Source organism: Leptonychotes weddellii, chromosome 1, assembly GCF_054177405.1.
Source record: "Leptonychotes weddellii isolate Sample4059 chromosome 1, ASM5417740v2, whole genome shotgun sequence".
NCBI classification, from domain to species: domain Eukaryota; kingdom Metazoa; phylum Chordata; class Mammalia; order Carnivora; family Phocidae; genus Leptonychotes; species Leptonychotes weddellii.
In genome coordinates this window covers 102,858,402-102,879,576 of record NC_138369.1, presented here as the reverse complement: position 1 = coordinate 102,879,576, position 21,175 = coordinate 102,858,402, and the positions used below count along the sequence as shown (strand labels likewise).

The 21,175-nt window shown below is 30.2% G+C and overlaps 1 protein-coding gene across 1 annotated transcript in view; it reads left to right on the top strand.

Moving 5' to 3' along the window:
• Window positions 1-21,175, top strand: part of SI (sucrase-isomaltase) — a 101,015-nt gene that overhangs the window by 21,784 nt on the left and 58,056 nt on the right. Inside the window, exons 13-22 of the mRNA XM_081829088.1 lie at window positions 1,650-1,763; window positions 6,426-6,510; window positions 7,475-7,592; window positions 9,181-9,352; window positions 12,484-12,600; window positions 14,556-14,710; window positions 15,561-15,645; window positions 17,348-17,404; window positions 18,525-18,649; window positions 20,238-20,326. Coding sequence (XP_081685214.1) covers window positions 1,650-1,763; window positions 6,426-6,510; window positions 7,475-7,592; window positions 9,181-9,352; window positions 12,484-12,600; window positions 14,556-14,710; window positions 15,561-15,645; window positions 17,348-17,404; window positions 18,525-18,649; window positions 20,238-20,326 — 1,117 coding nt within the window. The remainder of the gene's footprint in view (window positions 1-1,649; window positions 1,764-6,425; window positions 6,511-7,474; window positions 7,593-9,180; window positions 9,353-12,483; window positions 12,601-14,555; window positions 14,711-15,560; window positions 15,646-17,347; window positions 17,405-18,524; window positions 18,650-20,237; window positions 20,327-21,175) is intronic.

Genomic DNA, 21,175 nt, shown 5'->3' with positions numbered 1-21,175 from the left:
TCCCAAATGCATAATTTTAACCAGAACAAACATTCTTTTGGAGACAACTTTATAAGATATATCAAAAACTGTAAAGTCTAGACATATTGACTTGGTAATTCCACTTCTGTAATTTAATCAAAGGAAATAAAGTAAGGGATAATGTCAATTTATTTAAAAAATATTATAGCATTATTTTTTAAATTAATTTTATTTTTCGTTCGTTTTTTAAATTTTTATCTATTTTTTAAATTTTATTTTATGTTATGTTAATCACCATACATTACATCATTGGTTTTTGATGTAGTGTTCCATGATTCATTGTTTGCGTATAACACCCAGTGCTCCATTCAATACGTGCCCTTAATACCCATCACCAGGCCAACCCATCCCCCACCCCCCGCCCCCCCTAGAATCCCCAGTTTGTTTCTCAGAGTCCATAGTGTCTCATGGTTCATCTCCCCCTCTGATTCCCCCCTTCATTTTTCCCTTCCTACTATCTTCTTTTTTTTAACACGTAATGTATTGTTTGTTTCAGAGGTACAGGTCTGTGATTCAACAGTCCTAGACAATTCACAGCGCTCACCATAGCACATACCAGCCCCAGCATTATTTACAGAAATGAAGAATATCCTAACCATCACGTTTTATTACATTCATCGAGGTTAAAATTTCTGGTGAAAGTCTTATTCAAATAATTATGAGCTCCATCAGGAAATAAAAGCCGAATTTCTTCCTCATAATGCCTATTAATATCTTACAGAATATACTTTGTTGAGACCTGCTCCATTTGATATGGAAGGATCAGATAGCTAATATGCATAATTTGTATATAAAACAATTTCAGTTCATCTGAAATTGAGTTTCCCTTGCCTATCATTATTTTAAGTAATAAGTAGATAATTTGAAGAAGCATAAATCATAAAGAGACAGCCTAGTATATATAGTGTTTAATAGCATGGACTCAGATACATGATTGCTGTGTTTGAATTCCTTCTGTGCCACATATTAATGGTGTGATCTTAAAAAATGTATTTAACTTCTCTGTTTATCACTCCTCTCATCTGTAAAGCGGGTTTAATTATAGTAAATAACTCATCTGTAAAGTGGTGATTAAAAATAATACCTCTCTCCTACAGTTCTAGCAAAGATTAAATGAGCTAATAATTATAAAAATGCTTGGAACAGTACCCAGCACATAACAAGTGTCATATTCTCATTTATTAAATAAAAAATAAATATACAAAGACTTTCTTTACTTGAATTTCTTGGAAGCAAATGCCTTTGGAAATTAAATAATGTATTTTCTTTTATCAAGCAATGAATATATTATATAATTTCTATTTGTTTTTAACCTAACCTGTTAGGATGCTAAGAAGTAAACTTAGTTGCAGTCAAAAGAGCAGCCTCATTCCACGCTCTTATATTTTTTGCCTTTTTAAATGCTTTATGGTCTCTCTCTACTTTACTGCCACTTAAATGCATTTTAAATTAGGCCTACTTATTATATTATTATAAATATAGATGATACATGGATCACATATACCTAAAGAAGTACAATATTATAACTTTAATATTTTTTTTACTATCTTCTACTCAATAACTTTGTATTATCACTTATTTATTTTTCCTTTTTTATATGTGTATATGTGAATGATCTATTCTTTTAGGTATGGCCAGGATTAACAGTATTCCCTGATTTTACTAATCCAAACTGCATAGATTGGTGGGCAGATGAATGCAACATTTTCCATCAAGAAGTGAAATATGATGGACTTTGGATTGTAAGTAGCTATTTTAAACCCACAATTTTAGAAAATTAACACAGAATTATTTTTCTATAAAATAATTATTAAGTTGACAAGGTATGGTTTGTTATGTATTGAACATGAAATTAAAAACTCTTAAAATATTTTTCTAGAATGTATAAATTCATGCCTGTTATGTTCCTGAGTTAGAAAAGAATGAAAACTAAAAACTGTAAATTGAGAGTTTTCTTCTTCAGTAATACACTTTATAGAATAAATTTCATTTCTGTCTCTAAGGTGATATATTTTTATGACTCATAATTTATGTTTGAAAACAGCAAGATTTGGAGATAAGTAGTGCAATTCTAAAGATATTTATTACAGTCTACGGTATTCAAGCGATTGCAGCAGTATGGGCTATAATAATAATTAAGCACTCAGCCTTCAGAAACTTTTTTTTTTCATAATTTATGGGATAGAACAAAGCAAAATTGTAATAGGCTAAGTGTTTTATCGCAAGATAAACAACAACAGCAACAACCAAAATCCTAGGTTTCTGGTAAAGTTATTAAAGAAAAATGCTAAAGTTTAAAAGTTTCTTTGAAGTTTTATATCTGTAACTATTGATTGCTTGCTTCTGGGTTTATTGTATAGAATGATACTGGGTGATAGTCAATTATTTAGAGGCTTTTTTTTTAATGGAAACCGCAATCATATTTGGGGAATGAAACTACTTGGTGATCCCAGAATTCTGTGTCTCAGAAAAAAAGTCTAATAAACCTGAATACAGAGAGACCATCAGGTATTTTATTCAAAAGTATTACAACTGCACAGAATTTTGGAAGGAGATAATGGATGTCTTAGGCATAGCTATACTTTTCTTTGGCTATTTGGTTACAACAATATCTCTACTTTCATGAATTGCTCATTTTTCATTCAGTGATTATTATTTCTTTAATCAGTTACTTAGTTAACAAGTGTTTACTTTGCACCATCAATATATCAGGTATGTTGTGGAAAATACAAAGAGGAAAATTATGTTTTTAGCTGACGACATGGAACTGAGTTAGAGGTTAGCATAATCTTCAGGATTATCTATGACGAATAGAATGAAGATGGAGAGGCTTTAGTTATTTGACACAAAATTAGTGAGATCACAATAATACCTAGCTGCTGATAGAAATAACAAAAATTTTCATTCCATTCTTGAGGGTTTTTTTTTGTTGTTGTTGTTGTTGAGTTTTATTTTTTATTCCTGTCCCAATTTCAATGTATTATATAAGTTAAAAGTTTCTGGGGTTTTTTGTTTGTTTATTTTGTTATTATTTTTGTTTTTGCTTAGGAAACAGAGGCCATTAGAGTAGAGTTACAGTGTAAATGACACTTTAGGAATAGTAAAAGAGAATCTGACTGTGCTGTACATAGAGAATACTTCATTTCTAATATCCACTGAAGACAAATACTTGATTCATCTCCAAAGAGGAGGGGATGGCACGAGGAAGAGCATCTGAGAAAGGCAGAATTGTTCTCATACTAATACATACACATTTGACTAAGCTTAAAAAACAAAACACATGATGATCAGTATGATTTCAAAGCTCACTAAACATCACTGAATTAATTTATATGATGTATAAGCAGTGCTTATACTGCTTCCAACTCTTACTTGAATAACTGCCAAATCCTACTGTTAAATTGTTTCCTTAATTCTTTCAATTTCTTCAGATTATTTGTTCCGATAGAATGAACATGCAGTAAAAAAGTATTATTCAACTGCTGAAATTTTATTTTTAGGTCAAATTTAAAAATAGTGTTATAATTTACTAGATTTCTAATTTAAATTCCATGCTAATGTTTTGAATTTTAAGTTTAAATATTAAAATCTCTTCGGAAAATGATGTGAGCTTAATGGTCATTGAAAAGTAGATTTTTGCATATAAACATATACTTGAATTATCTTTTTGCATATAAACATATACTTGAATTATCTTTTTTTGCATCATTCTTGAGATAATCTTCTAATACTTGAGAAATAAGAGCCTAATGTATTTGTTATAATTAAGACTGAAGCTGTGATTTCAAAATAAAAGCATTAATCAAAGTTTTTAAAATTCAAAGATCACTTCCTCCTTTTCTGAATAAATATACATATTGTTGTGATCATGTTGTTATGATTTCATTCTTAAAAATCTAATAAGCAGAATTCATCCATTAAGAAGCTCAATAATTTAATATATAGTACTAGGAAACTTAAAATTCAATGAGAAGATATATTCCAACAATTCATATATCCAAATAACTAGGGGCTTATTTGGTTATATTCTCTCTACATTTTTATAGGATTCTTATAACAATTGAGTTATTTTAAAAATTATTTGAAAAATTGGGCTATTTTTATTTAGATTGAGTTTAAATGTGGAGCTATGAAATGCCAACAGATTTTTTAAAAAAATTTATTAGCCACCAAACTTTTATACACAATTTTCGATTGATTTTAAAGAAAAGAACTTTCAGAACCATCCTTAAAAATGGTGTTGACAATTCCTAGAAATGGACATTACTCGATTTGGGATAATTTGAGTGACACTTGAATATCTGTAGGTGTACTTATTACTATCAATTCACTGAGGCCTTTTCCTCAAGGCTTCCATTGCTTTGAACCTGCTGGTTGTAATATTAAAAATACTAATTGAGTTCATTTACATGAACATTAAATACAGTTCATTACATGACATTAAATACATGTACATCACTTAAATAATGTAAGTTAGAAAAAAACGTTTTCAGAATTTTCAAAAGTGCAAATATACAAAATACATTAAAAGAGATACAAATAAATTCTATTACATTATGTATAGTATGTTTAATATATTCATAATACAATCTTGCCAAGTAGACAGGATATTTTAAAAATAATCAAATGGCAAATATTGTATTTGTTGTAAAATATGGTTAAAATCGTGTAAAAGTTTTTTTTTATTGTTTTCCTTTAGTACGTTAATACATTTATTTTTTTCCTTTAGTAGGTTAATACATTTATTTTTTTGAGTACACAAGACTCTCTTCCCTTTTATCGTGAACTGGTGAAATAATACATTTGATTTAATCCTGTTAACATGGTTGTATGATAAAGCAAATATTTTATTTTATTTTTATTTTTTTAAGTTTTTTTTAAATTCTAGTTAGTGAACGTACAGTGTAATATTGATGATTAAACAAATATATTTAATTAATTTTCATGTGAAATAAATTAATTTTTCTTTAAAATTGTTTATTCTTAAATTACATAGGTATTGTCTATTTGGAGTGAATGCTGGAAGCTCTTGTGAATTTTTTTGCAAATTTGCAAATACATAATTCAAATGAATAACATAAATTTCATAGTTAAATGTTTTGCCTTTTATTTTCTCAAGAATAATTTTATACAAAAGATCTTAAACAGTCTTAAAGTTTTAAACTTAAAGTTTTAAAGTCTTGAACAAGTCTTAAAGTTTAAAATAATGCAACTCAATTCCCAGTTATGAATTTCAGCAGTTAAAGTTGTTTTTAAATTTAATTTAATTGGTGGATTTTTAAAGAAAAAATACTTAAGTTCACCTAAAATTATTGGCTGTGTAACTATAGTATCTCTTTGTATTAATTTTACTGGACATAGGAAAACAAAATTGAATATAATATTCCAGGTAATTTCAATAAAATAACCCCAATACTTTAGAATAACTATATAATTTTTCTTCTTTATGACTATTAGGAAAATATTTGGGAAATGGAAACATTTCATAATATCTGTTATCACAGTGAGAAATTTATTTTGTTCCTCCCTTGAGCAACCTTAATTTTTCACATTAATTCCATCTGAGCATGATGTGGATGGCAGAAGGGAAGAGTAATAAAGAAAATATATTTCTTCTGAGGGAAACAAAATTAACAAGGGACTTGACTGAGTGTGAAGCCTTTGTGAGAGCAGAGACTGCATATCACAGAGATGTGGAAAATACAGTTCAAAAATGTGTAGAAGTCCTTCAGTGCAATTAACAGAGAAGGAGAAAAAATTAATTATTTCTTGAGCATATGTAGTGTGATATATGATTTTATATACATTATCTTTTTCATTCAAAGGCTTTATTTAAAGTTACAGTCACAGAACTAGTCTTTGGCAAGACAATATTGGGGCCTAGGTTTGCACAGCAAAAAAATCTATAAACACAACTCTGCCTCCAAGTGATGTTTAGGTCACTGGTTCTTATAATGTGGTCAGCTGCCCTAGGGTTCCCTGAGACTCTTTCAGGGATTCAGTAAGGCATAACTATTTTCATTACAATACTAAAATGCTGTTTACCTTGTTTCACTTTCATTCTCTTATGAGAGTGTAGGAATTGAAGGGTATGCAAAAGGAGCTGTAGTTAGCAGCCAGCAAAATACATCATAGAACCTAGATAAATGTCAGCTGAGATGAGCAAACCATGTTGAATAAATGAATGTGTTGGAAATATGGACAATGGTGGACTTAGTGAGAAGACTGATACAACTATTTAGAAAAGACAGTTGCTTAATACTTATAATGTAATTAATGTTTTATATGTATAACTCAAACTAGGTAAATTAAAAACATTTTGGTTATATACAACCCCTGAATCCCATCTAAGATACTTCTGTTATTACTTAAAATCTGCTGTTCTTCATATTATATCCATTCAGGACATGAATGAAGTTTCCAGCTTTATTCAAGGTTCAAAGAAAGGATGCGAAAACAACAAACTAAATTATCCACCTTTTACTCCTGGTAAATTTTATTTGGTTATTTACTTACCATTAACTAAGAATAATTTTCCTTATTGACTGGTAAATTCTAGAATATATTTCTAAATCACAAAATTTGAGACAATTTTGAGACCCTGAAATTAATTATTTTTTTGTTGGTTTGTTTTTGCTTTACTTTGGGGCCTAAAATTTATGCTTACGAAAAGGAGGATGATTTTAAATTTTGGTATGGCATATTGACTTTATTACTGATAAATAGCCCATGATTAAATAATTAATGAAAAGAAACAAAATTTGTTTGAAATTATAATTTAAATGATCAGATTCTTTCCATGAGCACTATACTGTAAGTCTGGGCAGTTTTTAGAATGAACCTAATGTGAATAGTTGTGTCTCATATATTCTAAAAGACAAGTTTTTCACCATTTAAAAATGGGTAAAAAATTTAACCAAAGAAAAGGTTTTGCTCTTAGGGAAATAGATAGTAATAAGTACATCTGAAGAAAGATGACAATAATTATGGCAATACCACATAAGCCTGCAAATGAAAGCACGATAAAAAACTTTTCTGAAAAGCAGAGATTTGAATGGTTTGTAATTGTGTAACAGATTTGCATGTATAAATTAAAATATATTTAAATAAACTAAGCTATAAATCTTTAAAATGGGTGTATATTTATAGGATGTATAATACAAATGGGTATATTTATAAATATATAGCTATAGATATATATACTTAAAGAGTGTTTTTTCTTTGGATTTATATAGTACTGAAATTTGAAAGCAGAATATTTATTAGCATAAGTGCAAACCTTACAGTTAATCAGCAGGAATAGAGGGTGGAGACTTAATGAGAACTTAGCTTCAATTGTCTTTCATTTTTTTTTAAACTATGTATTGTCTCACATAGCACATTGTTTAAGGATTATAAAGTTTACAATGGCAAAATATCTCTTAAAAATCATTTCTTATGTATTTTTTTGAAGATATTCTTGACAAACTCCTGTATTCCAAAACAATTTGCATGGATGCTGTGCAATACTGGGGAAAGCAGTATGATGTTCACAGCCTCTATGGGTACAGCATGGCTATAGCCACAGAGAAGTAAGTGCAATTTCATTCAGAAGCCTCTTTCATTGTTTTTGTTAAAGATTTTATTTACTTATTTGGCAGAGAGACAGAAAGAGCGCACAAGTAGGCAAAGCGGCAGGCAGAGGGAGAGGGAAAAACAGAAACAGCCCCCTGACGTGGGGCTCGATCCCAGGACCCTGGGATCATGACCTGAGCCGAAGGCAGACGCTTAACAACTGAGCCACCCAAGCGCCCCCGGAAACCTCCATATTTATTGTGTAGAAATATATGTTATAATTTCCTAATATAGTTGCAAAATACTAAGAATAAGAAAATAAAGAAAGGTAGTATTTTCATGGTAAAAAATTAGGGCATTAAAAACACCAGGACTCTTACTAACCTTCATGAATTTGGAACTCAGTTAATCAAGAACGATGCGGTGTATGTATTTAACTGTGATTCTTTTTTAATTCATAGATTTAAATTATGCTTTCAAGTTTTGATTCAGTTTGCTATCTCTGAATATAATGGTGTTCTAAGCATGAACTTCACAATTGGCCTGGGAGAGTGGTGTTTCTAAATAAGTGTTTATTTTTCAAAATCAAAGGTTTCAATTAAAATGTAGTTTTCTATGTAGTATCTCCCAAACTAATTTTCTAAGGCAGTGTGTCACTTGGGTATAAAAAAGAAACAAGTTAAAAAACAAAGGAAGGGGACAATCATATCTTGATTGCCTACTATTTTCCAAGCATTATATAAGGACCTATAATGGAATTGTCAATAAAATCCAGATCCTGATCTCAATACATTTTTAATTTTCTCATAATTAAGTAACCATGATCAAGTTTAATTCAAATCTACATTTGTCTATTCCCAAAACATTCCATCATATTACAGCTTTTATACACTGTCTTTATAGTGTTTACTTCACTTTCTAAACTCAGTAGAGCATTATATATCGAAGTGTATAAATACATAAAATCTAGAAACAAAAAGCAATACTATAGTTCAGTATTGTAAAGATAATAATATAGAATAGCCACCTGAGAATAACATTATAGTTTTACTAAGGTAGTCTGGATAATCTTATATACTAAATCAAACTTTTGTATTTTTCCTGAATATTTCCCATTTATGGAAAAAATTATCAATAATACTCAGTTACCAGTAGAGGTGAGATGAATAATACTAGTAGTTGTGGATGGTAAACTTCTAGAAACAAACAAACTAAAATGCCTCTCAAATATGTAACTTTTATTCCAACATCACATGCTAATGTTTAAAAATACAGATATTAATATATCATTAGCATAATTGTGCCACAAAAATGCATACAGAGTTCAAGTTCAGTTTACAAAAACTTTATATTATAAAGAGATTTCAAGGAGTTTAGACCATATATGTTAAAAACAAATGTTGAGTGGAGACAAAAAAAATGTTTATTTAATTTGGTAAAGAAAACGAAAGTCTGAACCACTTCTAATAGATTTCCTTTCTCTGTCTGATTGGAAAGTATTAAAATAAGTAAATATTGATAGATAAATACAAAATTGGTATGAAAGATTGATAAAATATTTATATTTACATAAAAATAAATCTTATTAATTTACTTTTTTTTTAGAGCTGTAGAAAAAGTTTTTCCTAATAAGAGAAGCTTTATTCTCACCCGGTCAACTTTTGCTGGATCAGGACGCTATGCTGCACACTGGTTAGGAGACAATACTGCTTCATGGGAACAAATGGAACAGTCTATCACAGGAATGCTGGAGTTCAATTTGTTTGGAATACCATTGGTAAACAATTTCATACAGTGTTATTTATAAAAAATGTGAATTACTCTTACTTTTGTAATATTATCATCTTAATGATTTTCAATAAAATGACTAAAGGTATGTTGCAGAAAAATTCAATCCTTATTCTTAGGGAATTTATGAGAAAAATAAGAATATGAATGATGTCTATAATATTCAAGCCATTAGAATGAGAAAATAGAATAAATAAAATTCAAGCAAATCAAATTAATACACAAAACAAATATCAATATAAACAAAGCATAGAAAAAGCTTACATAATATATATAAAGTACCAGATAAGATGGTAGGGAAAAATCCAAATATATTGGTAATAAAGGTAAATGTCAAAAGTCTAAATATATTTAAAATACTAGAATGTCAGTTTAGGTTAAAAAACAATAAAGCTATTTCCTCTATTTAAAAGATAAGAAAATAAAAGAAAAGATAAAAAATAAAAATGGAGAAAGTCTCAAAATTTTAAGAGCAGAGAAAATTTATTCTAGGCTATATTATTATTCTATGTTTATTCTAAACATAAAAAATCTGATGTCTCTATATCAAGCAAAAGAAGTATGCAATGTTGATATTCAACACCAAACAGGGCCACTACATAAAAAGAAATAATGAAAAATGTGTTGGGAAATTACAGTGATCACTTATTCTTTCTTTCATATACACAAAACAAAATGAAAACCAAAAACCAACCAAACAAAAACCACAACAAAAGCCATACACACACACACACACACACACAGACTTTGGAAATTAAAAAACACATTATCAAATGATTCTTGAGTCAAAAAATAAACTGAATGGAAATAGAGGGGGGGAAAATCCTTAGAACTGAGTGCTCACAATTATGCTTCATATCAAAACTGTGGGTTATCAGCTAAATTTATTTTAGAGGAAAACTTGTAACCTTAATTCCTTAGATTAAAAACAAACAAATGCTAAATATTAATGAGTAAAGTGAGTTGATTAAGAAAATGGAAAAAAGAAAAACAGAATAAACCTAAAGAAAGAAGTAGGCAATGAAAATAAGAGAAGACATTAGGCAATAAAAGCAAAGTTTCTAGAGAAAAATTAACTAAATGAAATTACAAAGGTGATTATGAAAATTTGAATAAAATACAGCATTTTCAGCAGTTTTGTCTGAAAAAGAAGAAAAGATAAGCAATCTTATAATGTATTTTAAGATAAGGTGTTATTTGTTATAGCAAGTAATTAATATACAATAACCAGGAGTAAATATTAAAACTAAACGTAGGACTTTTTTGAGAAAATGTTAAATAACTAAATAAATTAAATATATGTCATGTTCATAGATAATAAGGCTTAGTATATTAGAAATACGCATTCTCCCCCAACTATTACCCAGGTTCAGTGATATTCCAATTTAAACTATAAAGTGAATTTGAGGAACATCAAAGATTATTTAAACTTCATGTGGAAGACAATGCAATTTAAAGAAGTAGAAAAGAGCATAAGGGTTTACCCTGTCCAATAAAACAGTAGTAAACACAATGATATTTGTCTCTGTATATTCAAATAGATTAATATGGCAAAATAAGATATAGGCCCATGCATTAATGAAATACGTTGAATGATAGCACTATCATTATAGATCAGTGAGGAAAGTATCAAATATTCATATGGACAATTGATTATCCATTTAAAAAAATGGGTCCATGCCTCACACCATACACAAAAATCAATCTGAGATGGGTTAAAGACCTATGTGTGAAAAGTAAACCTTAGACATATTAGAAGAAAATGTGAATAATTCTGTGATGTTAGGTTAGGGGAATAATTTCTTAAACAGATCACAGAAGGCACAAATAATAAAGAAACATAAATTTGACTACAATAAAGTGAAAAAAAAAGTTTGTTCATCAAAAGACTATTTTAAAAGTTAAAAATAAAAAGTTCCCCACATACCAGGAAATGATATTTTCAATTAATATAGCCAATAAATGACTAATACTCAATTTAAAGTATCTACTATAAATCTGTAGAAGGTAAAAACAATAGAAAAATTAGGAAAGAATGTAAACAGGTAATTCTGTAGAAAGAGAAACCCATATGGACTCAGTAAAAATATGAAAAAGTTCTCAACTTCCCTAGTAATCAGAGAAATGCAAGTAAAAACTTTGGTGAAGTATACATTTCATATATAGGTGGCAAAAATTAAAAGTTTGAAAATAACAGGAATTGACAAGAAATGGAATAATGGAAATTTTCATGTACTGTCAGTGTTTTTACAAATGGTTACAACCAGTTTTGATTAAACAATGTGTATTTCCAATAAGCCAGGAAAATCTTGAAAATATTTATATATATAATACCATAGAGGAAGGGTAAGTTTTTTTTTTTTTAATATTCACAAAGAAACCTATGTATAAAACTTACAGGAGCATTTTCATAGTTATGAGATCCCATATTATAGAAAACTAGAACTAAATGTTCACATTTAACACAAGTGAATCTCACAAAAATAATGCTTTGAGAAAAAAATGAAATGCTGTGTCATGCATACAATATGCCATTTACATAAAGTTAATAAACATACAAAACAATACTATATATTGTTTATGGGTACTTACATACTATTTAGAAAAATTAAAAAATGCTTGTAAACATTTAAATAAATGTAAACATACTAAATTAAGGATAGTAGTTTTTTCTGGAGGGTCCTTGAAGGAAGAGGAATGAAATTTTATTTGGCTACATGTTAGGCAACATTTTTTACTATTTTCCTATTTACAGTAATATATTATAAATGAAAAAAATAAAATCATAGGAGATGAGTTTTGGATTAAGAAAAACACATTTTAATAATATAATTTCACATTGCAAACTGAGTTAATAATGATTAGATCAAAGGAGAAAGTAAATATATGAGACTAACGATTTATAAAGAGGCAATGAAAAAAATTGTAAAATAATGCAATAAGAGGCAAGTACGAAGCAAAAATGGAAAATATAAAACTATGCTAAGGAAGAATATATGAAGACAATAAAACAAAAGATTGTTAAGTAATGGAAATTAATCGGTTGAGGCATAAAATGTGATGCTCTGGGCAAATTTGAGACTCTTTACACTATGAGTAATAGATATATGTGTTATTTAGGTTGGAGCGGACATCTGTGGATTTGTGGCTAATACCACAGAAGAACTTTGTAGAAGGTGGATGCAACTTGGGGCATTTTATCCATTTTCCAGGAACCATAATGGTGATGTATATGAGGTAAATGCCTCTTGTTCTCCATGTTTTTAAATAAAACCTAATTCTAGTTTTAGCAATGTACTTAAATTTGTATCTATAGACTATAGAGTCTGAAAGTTTGCAGCATAATTCATAAAGAAGAGTTAGACATCCTCTTCTCAAAGCCTATAAATATTTTATATATTAAAAAATGGTCAAATAAGGAAATCATGAAATGTAATGGTGTCAAAACATAAATATTTTATTTAAGCCTACAGCATATACAAGTGTGTTATATCACTTTAATTTAAAATAATTTAATATTTAAAATTAAAGCCAAAACTTTTTGAGTCTGGATTCTGACAATGCAAGTTCCAGGTAACTTTCATAAAAATATATTGTAATATTAAGGATTTCCAGCTTTTGTTCTATTAAAAAAACACAAGAAATTCAGAGACTTGAAAAGTAGTTTGAGTCCAGAGCCTTTGTATAATAAGTAAAACTGGACTGATAGGTTGGGACAAATAAAACTAACACATGCATCTGAACTGGTGGGAACAGAAGTACAAGGACATACTGAGCTATTCTACCACCCCTATGAATTCAGCATGCTCTGGACTCTCAGAGACATATTTCTCAGAGGAAATGGGGAAATTAGGTGAAACCATTAAATCAGTTAAGTTGATTGTTGCATGTTGGTTGAGAAATTATTCACTGTTCACATACTGGTTACATATAGAGCCATTAATACTGTTTGAGAAGAGGGACAATCACTCAGAGCTCTGCCTGGAAGGAGGCATGACAGAACAGAAGTAAAAGGTATAAACTGGGGATTAGTCATTTCCTAATCCACCTGAATGGTGCTTTAAAGAAATTTGTGCTCATGGGAGATGTTGATATGAATTACATTACACTGTGTGTTCATTTATATCTCCCAAAAGCACATGCTAAGATAGACATGTTAGAGATTTATTGGTGAAATACTTGTGAAGGATAAAGGGGAGGGAGCAGGAAAAAATGAAGAGACCCTTCATATCACAACTGGGGTCTGAATCTGGTGAAGATGAAGGCAAGGAAGGAGGATTTTTAGGGAGTCACATACTGCAGCCCAATTCTAAGGAAGTTTCCACTCAGTCCAGTGGGGGTGAGTCTTCAAGGCAAAGTTGACCATTGGAAAAGTCCTGTATCTTCCAGGAATGAGCCTGAATAGTACCCCCACCGTGCTCATTGATTAGCTGCGAGCAGCCAAAGGGAAATATCTGCAGGGTAAAATGATGGTGAATCCAGGGGGACAGTAGATGGTACCCTCAGTTAATTTTGCTACCCATAACAGGAGATCTGAGCAGATTTGCTCACATCAGTGCAGCTGTGCTGAGAGTCCATTGATCTAGCTTGGGCTCAGCAGGAAGGCTGTCTTTCAAGTTACAAGGCTTTGTGCTGGCCAGGCAGTCTGTTCCCTGTATCTCTGGGCCAGTAGACTACCTGGGCTTTTTCTTCTAATGGCAATGACAAGGCACAAGGCAGTAAGTCCTTAGGCAAGCACATTTCAAGCCTTTACATGAATATGTCACATGTACTAAGATCCCATTGGCCAGAGTATGTCCTTAGCTGAGCACAAAGTCAAGAGGTGGGGAAGTACAGTCCACCTTTAGCGGTAGGAACTGCAGAATTACATAATGAAGGTTGTGTGTACAAGAGCACATGAATATTAGAGCCAATAATTCAATCTACCACAAATAATATAGGTGAAAAATTCTTTGTTAAAATACATTTAAATGAAAAATGTCCAGTTTAAAATAGTTTAATTGAAACATATATCCAAATTAAAACATAAAAAATAAAAATACTTACATATTTTGATGATGAAAGAAGAACAATTTCAAATATTTATAAACAACCTAAAATACATATAACTTGCTTTTCAAAAATAGGCTAAATGCATAATTTTCATTCATTATTTTAGCGTTTTTATTTTAATGTCTGTTTTTATTCCATAGCATCAGGATCCAGCATTTTTTGGGCAAAATTCTCTTTTGGTTAATTCATCAAGGCACTATTTGAATATTCGCTATACCTTATTACCTTTCCTCTATACTTTGTTTTACAAAGCCCATATGTTTGGAGAAACAGTAGCAAGACCAGTTCTTCATGAGTGAGTACTATGTTCAAGAATTTTAATAACTTTCAAATTATATTCAAACATACAGTGAAAAATTAATGGAAAGTAATCAAGATGTCAAATAGATTTCTGCTTTTTTTACATTTATATAAATCATTTGATGAACTATGGAATGATAGTAGTAAATAAATATAATTAATTATTGGACAAGATTAAGCTAGAAATGTGGGAATTGAATAGAACTTAAAAGGAAAACAATACATAGGATATATTAGGGAAATTATATTAGTAAGATGAAATATGCAGTTATTGAACACATATCTATATATTGTCAAAATCATCTAATTATAGATCAAGAGTATAGTATAGTTGCAGAGCAATTAATTGTGTCTGTCTTTGTATATCTTGAGCAAAGCAGGACCTTTCCTCAAGAAATGACTAAAGACCCTTTCAAATACAGGTTAAAACAGGAACTTATAATGAAAAATTTTAAGGGAAGAAAGTAGAATATGAAAGATTTCTGGTACTTTACAAACTTAGAGGAGAAAATGAATTAAACAGAATAGTTATTTATTACAAATAATAAGTAACCTTATCATATCTGACAGATTTTTTTTGAGCCCAGATGAACTAATTCCCCCCCTTCCCTCCTTTCTTCCTTTTCTCCCTTCCTTCCTTCCTTTCTTCTTTCTTGAGTGTCAGATGAACCATAAGGATATAAGAACCATAGATTCAAAATGACATGTCAAACAAGTAAAATTAAAGCTAATGATCATTCCCAGGAAAAAACTGCAATGATAAACCAAATAAGGAATTTGGATAAACTTATTTTTTATCTTTATATTGTAAACATTGTCATTATGAAGCAAATTGTCATTCTCAGGTTTTATGAGGATATGAATAGCTGGAGTGAGGATACTCAGTTCTTATGGGGCCCCGCATTACTTATTACTCCTGTCTTGAAAGAGGTAGGTTTTACAATTTTAATAAATTTATTACTTTTAAAGGATACTTTATAACCAAATTCGCACAAAACTATAAAAAAGACTTGGTTATAAATGTCACTCTTGTGTTCAGCAGCTACTCCAGGAATCCTATTTAGGATGGTCTTAAACTGGCATGCTGATGAAAGGAGGGGCTAGGTTCATTTATTGATAAGTGATCTATTCTTATTTTTTTTTTTTAAAGATTTTATTTATGTATTTGAGAGAGAGAGAATGAGAGAGAGCGAGTACATGAGAGGGGGGAGGGTCAGAGGGAGAAGCAGACTCCCTGCTGACAGCAGGGAGCCCGATGCGAGACTCGATCCCGGGACTCCAGGATCATGACCTGAGCCGAAGGCAGTCGCTTAACCAACTGAGCCACCCAGGCGCCCCAATAAGTGATCTATTCTTATTTAGTTAGCAAGTTTATTTAGCATGGCTTGTGGAAATGACAATTGTGTTTCTGTTGGAGTGGAAGTGGATGGTAGGCATTGTTGTAATATCGAAAAGCTGTCCTCTGAACACCAATAGTTAAATTTTAACCATTGAGAATTAAACAAAGAATGCAGATTAAAAAAAATATGTTACTCAACCTGACTGTTTCAACCTGATAAATGTTGAATTCTAAAATGTAGAAGAAATTCTGAAAAATTATAAAAATGTTAAGTAGATTTATGCTTTTCAAATATATAATATGTAACTGGGGAGAAGAAAATGATATAAAATTAATATTCTTCTAAAAAAGAAAGCTTTATTTATGGAATCAAAATCAATCTCATAGTAATAACAATGAACTCTCATTTAACTAGATATTAACATATGTCAAGAGACATTGAAATTTTGCTAAATTGTAAATAAGGGGAACTTGAAAGTCAGTTGATCATATGAAAATATTGAAAATATAGTGGAGTGAGATTTTTGGTTTTTACCTATTATTTAGAAGTCTGTATGCCCATGGAAATATACAGAAATGAATGTGTACACACATTCACAATTACCATGTAGATTATAACAATACAAATGCATTTTTTAGTTGCTACTTAAATTAATTTCAACTTTGCTTTCGGTGTGGTTTATATTATTATATAAAACTAGTAAAGGGGCGCCTGGGTGGCTCAGTTGTTGAGCATCTGCCCTCGGCTCACGTCATGATCCCAGAGTCCTGGGATCCAGCCCCGCATCGGGCTTCCTGCTCAGCGGGAAGCCTGCTTCGCTTCTCCTTCTACCACTCCCCTTGCTTGTGTTCCCTCTTTCGCTGTGTCTCTCTCTGTCAAATAAATAAATAAAATCTTAAAAAACAAAACAACCTAGTAAAATAGCCTTTTGATTATTATATATAGGAAATATTGGAGTGGAACAGTACAAAGGAAGTTTTTTCTTGACTATTAAAACCCAACTTAATATTTTTTTTTAAGATTTTATTTATTTATTTGACAGAGAGAGACACAGAAAGAGAGGGAACACAAGCAGGAGGAGTGGGAGAGGGAGAAGCGAAGCAGGCTTCCCGCCGAGCAGGAAGCCCGATGCGGGGTTCGACCCCAGGACTCTGGGATCATCACTTGAGCCGAAGGCAGACGCTTAGCGACTGAGCCACCCAGGCGCCCCGCAACTTAATATTTGATATGATACTCTTCTGATAAGTATTAAAGTAAACAAAAAGTGTATAAATTATCTTGCTTTATTTTAGGGAGCAGATACTGTGAGTGCATACATCCCTAATGCTACTTGGTATGATTATGAAACTGTAAGTGTCCTTAATATAATAATAGACTCACAAGTATTACACTGTTAAACATCTGTATGTGGAAACTTAATTCCCAACACATAGCGTATCTGTTTTCAGCATTTGTGTTATCATTACAAAAAAAGAATAATTCCAAATTTGAATAATGTGTAAAATTTGCGCAGGTATACATGTTTTGTTGCATGTGAGCAAGTATATGTTTGTTGCATGTGATTAATATAAAGTTATATTCTTTAGTACAAAGAGTTATATTATTCATTTTTAAATTGTGGAAATAAAAGTCAGGAGTAATTTTAGGCAGGAGTGGTGACTTATTTTGATGCTTTTCCTACTTTATATATTTATCTTATTGACAGAAGAATTGAGTATTGAGCTAATGGTAAGCGTTTGTTTTTATATGGTACATTCAAAAGTTTGGGAAAGATTTTCATTTCAACCTTGAAAAGGCAACATTGTAGCATTCATATACAACCTATTTTTTTAATTGACTAAGACCTTTCGAGAAGTATTTATTTTAAAAGGCATTATTTTGCATATCATTTATATTTGCTAAGCAGACCCTTTATTTTTATAGAAATGATTTTTATTTTATTTTAATTTTAAAAAAATATTTATTTATTTGAGAGAGAGAGCAGGAGTGGGGAGAGAGGAAGAGAGAGAGGGAGAACCAGACTCCCGGCTGAGCAGGGAGGCTGACACGGCTTGATCCCAGGCCCTGAGATCATGACCTGAGCCGAAGGCAGACGCTTAACTGTCTGAGAGACCTAGGTGCCCCAAAACAAAGATTTTTAAAAGCTTTTTAAAGAATGCTTAATTTTAAACCAAAACAAAGAATAAACATAGGACTAATAAAGAATATTAATTATTGTAGAGGGGAAATTGGTTTGTCTAAATTGATTTTTAATTTTTTTGAAAAAGTGAACTTATTTTTCTCCTGCTTTATTCAGTAAACGGAAAAAAAAAGGATTTTTCAAAGTTAGAAAACAGCATATTAATATGCATTTAGATGACATGAATTGCTCACAGTAAAAATTATTTCTGTGTGTAAAATTGAATTCTTGTGAAATGGGATTAAAGTCTTCACTAGTAATAAAAAATCTTTTTAACTTCCAAATATTAGGGTGCAAAAAGGCCATGGAAAAAACAACGTGTTAATATGTATCTTCCAGGAGACAAAATAGGATTACATCTTAGAGGAGGTTATATTATCCCCATTCAACAACCTGCTGTAACTACAACTGCAAGGTAAAATGAAAAATCATTAACTGAAATCTGAAATATAATTCAAGTTTTAATATTTCATATTTTATTAAGAATCCAAAATTAGTGTTTAGTTTTTTCACCAGAAGATATTTTACATATGGAGGGAATTCTTAAATATAATCATTTATAAAAAGATTCAAATTATGTAACATTATTACAAATTTTTTGATTTTAAAAAATGAACGTGATTAGACCATAATTTTTCATATGCCAAAAATGTGGTGAAATTCTCTATAGAATATGTGTAATTAAAGTTAATTGGTTATTCTTAATAAAAATATGAAAAATTAAAGTAAGTTATATAATTGTTGAAAGTGTCAGTTACATATTTAGATTTTCAATACATAAATGTCACAATGTTTTTCTTTCTGCTAAAATGTTTACTTTAAATGATAAATGAGGTGGATAATTCTGTTTAGGGAAAGAATGAGATAGAAACTAAGTTGTTCAGTAAGAATAAATTCCAGAAATATTAAGAAAAAAAGAAGAAACTTGAAAATTCTTGTGCTCCATCTTGCAGCATTCATTCTGGGGACAAGAGCACAGAAGGGGTTATATTGAATGCACATATTTCCCCATATTCTGTAACACCCCAAGGGATAGTCACTTTCTATTTCTTAGCCTTCTGTGATTTCTTCATAACATTAAGAATATCTGGAATTATATTATTTACTTTATCTTGTGTATAATGTGTCCACTCCCTTTGACTCTAAACTCCATTAAGGCAAGGACTTTTCCCTGTTTTAGTCCCCAAACCAATAATAATAAAGTCCGCCCCATAATATGCTCTCTATTTTTGCTAAGTATTTATTGAAGGGAGAAATATATGAGTGCATGAATGTGTGCTAGTAACTTAATTTATTTGACATTCTATAATTGATTATTTTCAGACTGTAACTGTTCCATGACTGTTCTCTAAAAAATTAGTTATACTCTAGAGCTGTATTGAACAACAGAAGCATACAATTTTGTGAGCATGCAGGATGGAATATATTCTATATAGAGCAGTTACCTGTAGTGTATAGCCTCAGGGGTACTATTTTAGATTTAAAAACCTACAGTAATAGAGAAAAAAAATTGTATTCATCATGTCTCATTCCTCATGATGGAATTAGCCTCATTTGTAAGGCCAATAGATATTCTACTGAGCATCAAAATGTGTTTATATTGTACTCTTCTTTATTATGTATATAAGATGTAGTCTTGATAAATTACAAGGTAGAGTTAATTGAGATATGCAAATACATGTTAAATGTATTCTGCATTCATAAAGTATATTTAATTTTTGTTTGAATTGAAGTATCATTATAATGTTTCAAATTTGTTGGTATCTTGCCTCCAAGAAATTCCATATTATATTATTATATTTATTTCTTTCATTTATAAGTATATAAATTATTTCTCTCATGGAAAAAATAATAAATATAGACATGAATTTTATTGATATCAGTGTTCTCACATGAATGCAGAACGCCTACAGATCTGCTAAGTTGAAACTGACTTATTTATAGGATAGTCCACTATTATAAATTTATTTTGAATCACATATACACCCAAACTTACTTAACAGCCGGAAGAACCCTCTAGGACTTATAGTTGCATTAAATGAAGATAGCACAGCAAAAGGAGACTTTTTCTGGGATGATGGAGAAACTAAAAGTAAGTTTTAATGTGATATACTTTTATTTTATTTATTTATTTATTTATTTTTTTAAGATTTTATTTATTTGAGAGAGAGAGAATGAGAGAGAGCAAGCACATGAGAGGGGGGAGGGTCAGAGGGAGAAGCAGACTCCCTGCTGAGCAGGGAGCCCGATGCGGGACTCGATCCAGGGACTCCAGGATCATGACCTGAGCCGAAGGCAGTCGCTTAACCAACTGAGCCACCCAGGCGCCCTAATGTGATATACTTTTAAATGTTCATTCTGATGATGGGAAAATTTGCCTTTATTGATACAATATTGCATCTATTTAAAAAATGTCACAAGTTTTATTTTTTAATTCCTTTTTTTATCTATCTTAGGATATTAGGTTACTTTATGAAATTTAACATCGTTCTTTAAATTATAAATATTGAATTACAATATTTTTTTCTGTTGGTTCATTGTAAAATTTTTGACAAGTACAGATATCTTTTTTAGATTTTTTTTAATTAGAGTAGTTAATAAATTCACAAATATACAAATTTTATCATATTTTCAACTCTCTTAAGAGTAGTGGTTAAAAACTAAAATTTTATTACTGTAAAAAAAACTAAGATTTAAAATTTTAATTAATGTTAAATTATTTGAGGTAAGAGTGTTATCATTTAAATATTTCACAATTTAATTAATAGTGTATTTAATTTTATTTCATAAGCCCCAAATTTGAGGATTCAGTAACCAAGTGAATAAAAAATGAGCCATTTTTTGCTAATATATAATTATGCCATACTAAATTTATCTGTTTAGATTTAGTCAATTACAACTCCCTCATAAATTTGTTAAGGTTTTTTTTATCCCATTTCTT